Source organism: Dioscorea cayenensis, unplaced genomic scaffold, assembly GCF_009730915.1.
Source record: "Dioscorea cayenensis subsp. rotundata cultivar TDr96_F1 unplaced genomic scaffold, TDr96_F1_v2_PseudoChromosome.rev07_lg8_w22 25.fasta BLBR01000865.1, whole genome shotgun sequence".
NCBI classification, from domain to species: Eukaryota; Viridiplantae; Streptophyta; class Magnoliopsida; order Dioscoreales; family Dioscoreaceae; genus Dioscorea; species Dioscorea cayenensis.
This window is the reverse complement of record NW_024087256.1, coordinates 1-10,445: the sequence shown is the minus strand read 5'-3', so window position 1 is coordinate 10,445 and position 10,445 is coordinate 1. Positions and strand designations below refer to the sequence as shown.

The 10,445-nt window shown below is 39.8% G+C and overlaps 1 protein-coding gene across 2 annotated transcripts; it reads left to right on the top strand.

Annotated features, from left to right (window-relative positions):
• The first annotated feature begins 7,189 nt into the window (after positions 1-7,189).
• LOC120255149 lies at positions 7,190-10,043 on the top strand. Of its 2 annotated transcripts, none has more exons than XM_039263035.1 (2): positions 7,190-7,655; positions 9,720-10,043. In XM_039263035.1, exon 1 carries the CDS (start codon positions 7,241-7,243, stop codon positions 7,643-7,645), a length of 405 nt encoding a protein of 134 aa, XP_039118969.1. In that variant the 5' UTR covers positions 7,190-7,240; the 3' UTR covers positions 7,646-7,655; positions 9,720-10,043. The 2 variants fall into 2 exon arrangements, with proteins under 2 accessions (XP_039118969.1, XP_039118970.1); XM_039263036.1 differs by lacking the exon at positions 9,720-10,043 and adding an exon at positions 8,882-9,132.
• Positions 10,044-10,445: the final 402 nt, after the last annotated feature.

Here is a 10,445-nt window from a genome sequence, read left to right as displayed (position 1 = left end):
AATGCAGGGATTAAAATAAAATTTTTAGTATAAATTTTTTAAGGAAAATTACCTGCTCACCAATCGTAATTTTCAAAAACTTCCCAAAACCCCTCCTACTTTTTACACACCCCTATACAACCCTTCCGTTAGTGTTTAACTTCCCTTTACCCCCACCGCTCACTTCAAATGGGTCCATGTTGTGAAATCCCATTTTAGCCTGAAAATGGTGGGAAAGGAAAAAGCTGCAAATAACATCATGCTCAACCTTTCAAGGGTCAGCTTTGGTTTCGATAGACAATGCCAAGGAGTTGCATTACATCTTGTTGTTCTCCTCATTATCATACCCGAAATATATAAATCGGTTTCTCAAACTAGAAATGAAATCTGATTTCCATCGGATTGGTCAAGCAGCACTTGATCTTCAAACGAAATGTAGTCGATTTTATCGTCGAGGCACAAAGATGTGCCATTGTCGTCTCTCGCTTATGGTTGTAAAGTTGTATTACGACTGTAGAAGAACTATTGTTTAAATAATGTTTAACTATTTGCTATTATCCGCTTAAATATATTACTAATATGTTTAATAATTGTCATATCCGCTTAATACTTGCCATCTCCGCTTAACATTATCTTTTACATGTATAACTATTAATATTAACGCAGTAAATTATCAAAAGTCTCGCAGAAACGGAGATCTTTTTCGCTTGATCCGAATTGTTGGCAGTGGCACGGGCAGTGGCAGGTTATAGAGTATCCCGTGCATAAGAATTAACGTCGTCATTAATTCTTACGCACTCGAACATAAAGATTTCGATGATACCGTGAATGAACTCGCAGCCACATCACCCAAGCTCATCACCGTTGATTAATAAATCGGATATGGCACATTGGTCGAATTATCTCGCTCGAGGTGATCGTTGCGGGTGAGATGTATTCAAACGTCACGCGAGTCGCTCAATGCTTGGATCAAGGGAAGCTCGCCATTTACGCGATGTAAAAATGGTCGACTTTATAAGGTCTCGCGAATGTTGGTTTACACTTCAACATTTAGTGTTACCCTTTAAACATTCTCAATCTTTGTTTAATTAAACTTTTCCGACTTTTAAATATTAATCCTTTCGCTTTAAATATTTACAATAATGTTTAACCATGTTTACGAATTATTTAACCATCACCGCCTTTGTTTAACCTTATTTGCCGTGTTCAAGTCTGATGCGCATGTTATGTAAATCCCGCGTGAACAAGCGAACAAATGGGGAGACCTATTTATGCCTCAGACATACATTCAAGGTAGATCATTGTTGAGGACAGACGAATCTTCGTGGTTGGTCGTCTGGTCACGATCATCGCACGGAGCGATCGACCAGGCAAAGAACTTTCGTGGATCTCGCCATCGAACTTGTTCATGTCGAAGGTGTAAGTTTATGGTATCCCTTTGCAGAAACACGCTTCCGCATCAATAATGCAGCATGACACCAACGTACATCGATTTATTAGCGGGTACTTCACCGCCGACAATTACAAATCGGCGCATAAGGAAGCTATATTCCCCATACCCGACGTACGATGTGCCTTCGGACGGAAATCGTGAGCTTTCGCTTCGACCTCCTCAGCGACGAGAAGGCACCGGGCGGCCTAGACGAAAGAGGATCGAGTCGCAAGCGCTTGATGTCCGTGAAGTTACATCATGCGTCACGCCATGGATCCGGCCACAATCGTAGATCTTGCAATGAAAACTGCGTCACGACTAGGGCATCAGAAATAAGCCGACGATGATGGAAACATCGTGTATTGATGGGCAACTTTCTATATTTAAACTCTTACTCTTTACAACGAATTGAATGTATTTAAACAGTAGACATTGTTATTTTAAACGGATACATCAGAATTTGAAACATTTCAACCCGATGTTTAAACGATATATAGTATATTTAAACAACTGAAAGTGAAATGTACACAATTAGAACGTAAATTAAACAATGAAATGAAACTAAATGGAATTTAACCTCGCTTTATAATTCAAAAACAAACAAAAATTTACATTAAGATATACAAGTCATGCTCTTCAACACAAAAACAATGAATTGAATTTGTCCATATTTACATTCGAAAACAAAATCGACATTCGGGATATACGTGACATGTTCTTCAAAAACAAAAATTTAACCCGCTTGCATTTGACCCCCTTTGTCACGGACGCCTACCGCCTCCTCCCTAAGTATGCGGGTAACATACTTTAACTCGAGGTAAGGAACGTCCCGGCTGCATGTAGCCGTAAATCTCTCACCCTCAAAGTAATTGCTCGATAAACCGCATGACGTGACGTCGCAGAATCGACGCTTCCTTGTTTTGAGTGGGGTTTCTACGTCGGCACGAGTGGGTACTTCTCGTCACGACTCGCCCGAACTCCATATCGACACAAATGTCGAATAGATTCCGCTGTCGAGATATACAAGTCGAGATTAGAATACCGATTTAAATACCAAACATATATTAATCGGACATAATTAAAGAACTTACCATGTCCAACGCGTCCCTTATCGTGACTCTGGGACACGAAGAATAATGCATGTATTCTTGTTTATCATCGTCGGTGACGACGACATGGAAGTGGTCATTCATGATTATCGGAGGATGACAATTTGAACTTCATGCGATTTCATGACAAAGATCCCCGATCATAGCCATAATTGTGTCATGTGCGTCGTCTCGCTTGACATAAACAAATGTAAAGTCGTCTCGGTGATGGAGGCGCTTCTTGTAAGGATATGGCTCTTTCGCTCAGCGACTTTTTGTATTATGCATACGAAAGCGTCCATCACATCATCAGTGACCATCTCCTTCCCCTCAAGCAACGTGTATAATTTGTCGCGTGTGGTGCTGACAGTCGTCATTCTTCCACACGATGCTACTGAGGTTAAACGATAATGTATATAATAAGACCATATTGTAAATATTTAAATGATATTATCAATTGTTACATGATATTATATATAATTAAACGTTAAGTAGAAAAATTAAATGATAACATAAAAGGTATTAAACACTATTAGGTAATAGTTAAAACACTATTATAAAAACCTTTAAACAATATCATAAAAAACTTTACACTTTCACGCGTCCATAGAGCGAGCTGAGGAAGATCCTCATCAACTCCTCGTCAGTATTTGTTAAGACGACTCGAGCCAACCCATTTCTTCTTCTTCGAATAAAAAGCTTTCCGAGCCGTCTCGGGTCCAATTTTTGATTGGCCTTGATCATCTCTCTCGCTGCTCGGTCGGGGTCTTCGATAGCATCTTCCTTCGATCGCGGGACGATGGCGATGAAAGATCAACCCTGCACACATCCTTACATGGTTGTTCTTGTTGTGGGATCGTGTCGACTTGATCGTGAGGGGACGGCGACGACGATCAACATGAGACACATCCTTACATGGTTCTTGTTGTGGTGGGATTGTGTCCTGCATGGTCTGCAGATCTTGTCGGCCACGCAGACGGATTCGACGATCTTCTCAACCGTGGCCATAACAATGCAAAGATCATTTGGAGACACACCCTTAACTTGTTTTTGATCTTCGAGGATTGTGTCCATCTTTGATCGCCAGCAATTAGAGCGATCTAAACGGGTTGGCGGGCGGGCGGCCCAGCTGCCCGCCATAAATGGCGGGCCGCAGAAAATGCCAACCCGACCCGACCCGTTTTGGGTTGTGGGTTGGGCGGACCGGCCCGCCAAAAAATCAAAATAATTTATTTATTTTATTTTTTTATAAATGTTGTAATATATGAAAAGATTGAAAACATTCATTATAAATTCATAAAAAACTAAATTAAAAAATTTTAAAAAATGCAATAATTAACAAAATAAAAACATCCATTATAATATTCAAAACCTAACAAAATCAACAATAATTACAAAATCTCTAAATAAAAACACTATTATAAATTTACAATCAACAAAATTTTTAAAAAACAACAACAAACCACAAGATAAAAACATTTATTACAATTATAACATTCATCCATTACTAATCAACAAAAATTTATAAAATTAACAAAGACGAAAATAAAAACATTCATTACTAATCATAATATTCATCAAAAATCAACAAGTCATTAAAAATGTTTTGTTATCTCCATATTTCTTTTTAAAAACATAATTAAATGCATATTAAACTTCATTAAAATTATTTATTTATTTTTAATTTAAATCCTTAATAATATATCAATATCATATATATATATATATATATATATATATATATATATATATATATATATATATATATATATATTATATAAAAATACATTATATATATATTAGAGGCGGGCTGCGGGCCGACCCGCCCAACCCAGCTGACTCGCCTCGCCCAACCCGCGGCCCGCGCGGGTTGGCCCGTTTAGGTCCGCCTAAAATACCAACCCAACCCGCAAATTTTTATTGGCGGGGCGGGCTGGCCCAGGCTGCCAACCCGAGTGTGACTTCTAGCCACAATCTCGTGCCCTGGGTTCCACCGGGTCGAGGATTTCATCGAGAAGAGAGTCAACGACCTTCTCAACAGCGGCAACGACCACATCATTTACGATGTCTTTCTCAACAACAACATTAGCCGCCGATGGTGTTGCTATTGTTTCATCGTCACGGCTAGGTGGAGACGAGGCGTATTGTTCTCCTCTTTTTCGCAAGTCTCTTCGAATGTGGCCGCCTTTGGAAACGACCTTCCGATGATGTCGCTCGTCGTCACATTCCGACGCCTCGCTCGTCCCGGGTGCTTCAGTTCTTTCGAGGATGGCGTAGCCGGTTGCGAACGTCCCTTCCAGACGCCTCAACACGAGCGACAAAGCCGAGGAAACTTCGATCATCAATATCTCGCATGCTCGCATAAGAGTTGCGGTGACATCTTCGCCTAATATCACCGGTGGAGGGCACCACGGCCGGAGGGGGCCGCCATGGTCGGGACGCCACAATCGGGGGACCGTCGTTGTCGTGGTAGGGGGTTGTCTGCAATCTGCCGGGGTAGGGGAGGGCTTCTCCGGCCGAGAAATGCGTGCGCATGGTGGGTTGGAAGTAGGAGAACGGCGTCCAGTGCGCACGAAAGAGGCTGCCCTCTCATCCCTCGCCTCGAGCAAGTGGTTCGGGAGCAATGACATCCATCCGCTCGAGTTGGCTCCCAACAAATATTTCTTCTTCGAAAGATTCACGGAACCACTTTCAGAAACTAACATATGTAAACCAGAACAATTTTCAGTGAAATCATTCATTTTAAACTATAAAAACTATATTTAAACGTAATGTTAATATATTTAAACGTTATAGAATATAATTAAACGGAGAACAAAAATATTTAAACCCAAGATATGAATAAGTTTTTAAACGGTAAATACTAAAGTTAAGCGCTAAATAAAAATGTTTAAACATTAAAGACTTATGTTAAACATTGTCCATGATTTATTACCTCTTTTCCATCGAGCGATGACAAGCTCGTTTCTACCGTCGCTGCTTCCGGTAAGTACTTTCACCGTAGCACAAGATCCTTGGGATCTCGCTGAAAACGGACTTTCTTCCCGCTCCCGACCACTCAGTAAAAACCGGAGCGTTAAGCGACCGAGCAACCCCTTAATGTACCTCGTGTTGGTCTTCTTCCGCGCGATCTATCTTGCACTCGGGCGGTCGCTAGGAATATCCTCCATAAGCCACTTAGGCGTCGCGTGCTCATGCGTATCGCCCCCATGGGTCGGTAGATCATCGACGTAATCAACGATCCGCTCGAACCGAGCATGATGTATTTGGAAAGAGGATCGTCCCCCATGAGGTACACCATCGGGGAGTTTGACAAAATTATCTTCTTCTCCCCTCCGTCGAACAAGTTGCACTCGAGTGCTCTTGATGGAGTCTCTGTCGTCTCGTGAGGTCTTTGATAGATACCGCCCTTTTCGACGCCGACTGGTTTTCTTCTTCCGAAGACCACCGCTGTCGCCATCGCAACGCAGACTCAAGAACGAGGGCCACATCTTGAGGTCTCGAAACTCGCGAGCTTTCCCGATCCTCGAATTTATTGGTGCGACCATCGCACCTTTGCAAAAGAGAATCAAGAAGGGCCTCTCTTGGTATATAGCTTCCAACTCGATAACGCCGCAAACGGTGTCCTTCGAATAATCTCCCAGCTGTCGAGGGGTCATGTTATCTTTCAATTCAACTAAAGGTCTCCACAACCGGTGTCAAATAGCATCGCCCATTAACTAGGTCGACCGCCATAATCACAAGCCTCGCGACAATAACAACACATTCAACACGCAGATGATGACAAAAGTTTAAGCGGAAATATAAGGTTTTTAAACGTAGAACTCTCGCTTATTAAACAAATGATATAAAATGTTAAACAGAGACCCATTTGTTTAAACGAGACGAGAATACTTAAACAGAGACAACAAATTTTAAACCCAGTAACATCTCATTTCTTAAACGTCAACCTCCTTTTCAGAAAACTCAAGCCATATCAAACGAAAGTGAAATGTACATTATAAATATTACACAAATCATAACAATCGAAAAACTATTTCGATAGTGTATACATACGAAAATGCAAAACAAAACAAAACCCCATGAGAAATCTCCTCAGAGACTAACAAAACCCCACTAGAAATCCCTCGCAGACTTCAATATCTTCCAACAAAAAGCAGTGAGCACAAAACAAAACCGAAAAAATCTTTCTTTCGAATGTATCAGCTTAACATAAAACCATACTCAATACCTTAGATCGTAAATCGATGAAAATGCCAACTAGTTACATGGGGACTTCTCCTCGAGATACCGTGGAAAGTGGAAAAAGTCGATGAAATGCCAATTCATGGAGGCTTCGTCGAGTAGACAACTCTGAGCAACTCGAAATGGAAAAGTCAAGACGTGAGTTGAGAAAAAGCAAAGTAAACGGCTCCAATAAATTGCTCTCGGGATTACCCTACGAGAAAACCGCCCACTTCCTCTCAAATCGCCGAGATGGGTCACGCAGCCCACCACTCCCACATCAGGCATTTTCGCCTAAAAAAATTTGAAACTCACTCCGCTCACATCCGTTACTGAGTTTCGGGGGTTTGAAAAACATGAGTTTAAAAGGAGTGATTTTTGTGATCGCAAAACCAATGTGTTTTTAGCTAGAGGGTTTTTTCGTAATTTCCACTTTTTTTTAACATAATAATCATTTTTCATCAAATCTAAAACCCTAATTTTTTCTCCGCGCGCTGAGAAATCGAAGATCGAGAGAATGCACCGAAGCGCTCGATCTTTGCTCTCGAGAACCATCTTCGATTGCTTGTTCTCTCGATCTCCATCGATTCCCAAGCCTCACGTTGCGGGATTAACCCTAGTTTCTCCTCCTCGGCGATGGCTCACCGCCGGTGGCGAGGCGGCGGAGTACGGGAAGGAGATCGACGAGATCAATCTCAAGTTCGCCGAGGCACGGGAGGAGATTGAGGCCGCCATGGAGTCCAAAGAGACTGTGTATTTCAATGAAGAGGCTGAGTGTGCCCGCGAGGCTGCCAATGCCGCCCTTGGTATGTTCGATGGGTTGCTCGCGAGGTTGCCGGAGACGGAGAGGGCGGCGTTGCAGCGATCGATGGGGCTTAAGATGGAGCAGCTCAAGGCTGAGCTCAAGCAACTCGATGACTAGTTTTTTCGAGGTTGGTGAAGTTCTTGTGTTTTGTTTTCCTGAATTTCATTTACGCTTCATATTTATGTTATTTATGATTAATTGATTATCTTTGATTGATTTAGAATCCGTTCATTTGCTTTTGCTTTTGTTCATTAGGGATTATATTCAAAATGTGTCATTTTTCGAGGATAATGTGAAGTTAAGCCCTGTGATTTGGAATGAAATTCTAAGGTTGTACTAGAGGAATTATTTCTGTGATGAGCTTAGTGAATTAGGGTTGTTGGATTATTATAGCTTGAGCTTGTTGGAGTTTTTTGATGTTTTAGATTGGACTTTTATTGTTGAAGAAGAGAGCTGGATGGTGTGTTTTTTGCAACTAAACAAGAAGCATGTTGATTTTGAAGGGAATGAAAAAATTGGATTTGCTTCTTTGATGATATGCAAAGGCAACCTGTTGAGAGCCTTCTTGGTATTTTAGGAACATCTTTAGTCCAGGCAGGACTCTTTCTTGTTATATGCTTACTCAAAATTGAGAAACTAGTGTGTAGCTCTTCAAAGGCAAGATTTTTCATGCAGCATGTATTGTCACATGTCAACACAATATACCTGATCTTTTCCGGCTAGAATCTACAAAGATGTTTCTTTTTGTCGATGATGGCTCTATGAGAATTAGCTGTGTGCAACTAAATTAATAGGAAAGGAAGGAACCATTTGAATGAACCATCTATCCTTCAGGCCATGTCTTGAGGGTACTTTGGATTTCCTTATTTATATTATGAGGCTTGATTCTAGTTAGAGTAACGTGTAGGTTATTAATTATATATTGATACAGAGAGGAGGCAAACTTTATTAGGATTTGGGATATGCTTCTTTCCATTTCTACTCCCTGTCTCACCTGAGACTTACAGGATGTAAACTTTATTAGTTGTTTACCTTATTGTGGCTGAGGTGATTGACATTTGACCTCGATTAATTGGCTTAATTTCTAATAAGACATTCCACCCATAGGTAATGTGCTTAGTGCTATATTTATGTGTTTTGGATTTCAGTGTAGGAGCTTTATTTTTTTTGGCTGTGTTTTTGACGATGTCCTGAACGCAATAGGTACAGGGCAGTAAATAATAATAAATGGTAAAATGCTCCTGGTTGGTTTACCCATTTACTCGTTCACAGCCTTGAATTATTGGAGTTTTTTATTATTTCGCATTACTCCACATTGCTTTCCATCAGTATCTTTCTTATCATGAATTGTAGGCTGACAAACACCTGAGATCCTAGCTAGCCTTCCATGAAGCTGTTAGGTTTGCTGCATTACCACCTAGTGGGAGGCTCCAATTGATTGCAAAAAAGGACTTAAAAAAGAGTATTTGAACAGAAACCGTAGTATTCCAGGAAAATGGGTGTGTGCCAGTGTTTTTGTGGAAACGTCAGTTTCGAATTGTATTCGCAATTCAGCCAATATAGTTAAGAGCTTACTACGGAAATGAGGAATGTTATATTCTGAGAACTACTTGTTTGTTTGCCTCTCTCTTTTTGAAGGGGTCTATGTCTTGTATGAAAATCATATCATTTAATTTTAATTAGCTTAACCAAATCCAGTATTAATTAACTGTTCATACATGCATGATTAATCAAGGGTGAATAAAATCCCTTGTAGCAACAATAAGTTATAAGTTGTATCCATAAACTTTCCAATTACGGTTCTTTAGATCAAAACTTCATAGAAGTTTGTGCCATTGCTCACACACAGATAAGCATGCACACCCATGATTCCATATTTAGTCTAGAAAAGTAACTTAGCTCTACCTAACAGTTTTCACAATAAACATCCTGACGTTCACATTGAAAGATCTCAACCAACTTACTAATGAGCCCGAATTCCTAGTATCACATCAACCACTAAATTAAGTTGGCCTTCTGCTGTTTGTGGTTGTGACATCAGAAGATATGCTCAAGTTAGTACTAGTAAAAAGTAAAACCTTATACTTTGGTAACAAAAAGCATAGAACACATGAAGGTAAATTTCTTTTTTTTTCCCCCTCTATTTTCCTTCAATCCAAGCACACTCATTGTCACCTGCTTCTTTTTGCAGATAAAGAGAACAAACATTCAAGTGAGACAACTTTGGGAAAATATGGAAAAATAGCTCTCTTGTGCCTCCTTCAAACAGAGCAAAATAAGTTTCATATTTATTTCTTGACCATTTGAATTGGTCATCTTTCTGGTCAGGTATATGCATTCATGATTTCCTGAACCAAAAGTTAAATGATATGCCAGAATTGCTGCCCAATAATTATCAGGCCAACTGTTATACACTAGTTCATATCTCTTCCAGTCTTTATGTTTACTCTCTGGATATATTTCCTCTTCATTCAATGAAAGCTTACAAAATGCAATGAGATTTGATTTATCATAACTTGTCCTTTTTCTCTCTCTGGCTTTCAATTGCACTTATCATGTGTATATATATATATTGAGTAAAACACATCAGCAAAAATATTCTTCATGTCTCTAATGTTTCTTTCTTTTTCTCATTGGTTTTTTCTCTGATGGTTGGGAACTTGGGAAACATTAAACCAAATTGTTGGGTTTTATTGTATTTTTTGAAGTAATTTATAAATAATATATAAGTATATTTATATATATATATATCTTATAAGCTTATTGATTGCACCAACAGGCATGAAAGATTCCCACGTTTTTTATTGTACGTAATTAATGTACGTACTTCTCATAAGTTATGATCATGCAAGTACACGGAAGCATAATAAATGGGCATCCATAAATAAAAGAAAGAGTTGTTTTTACGTATATATCC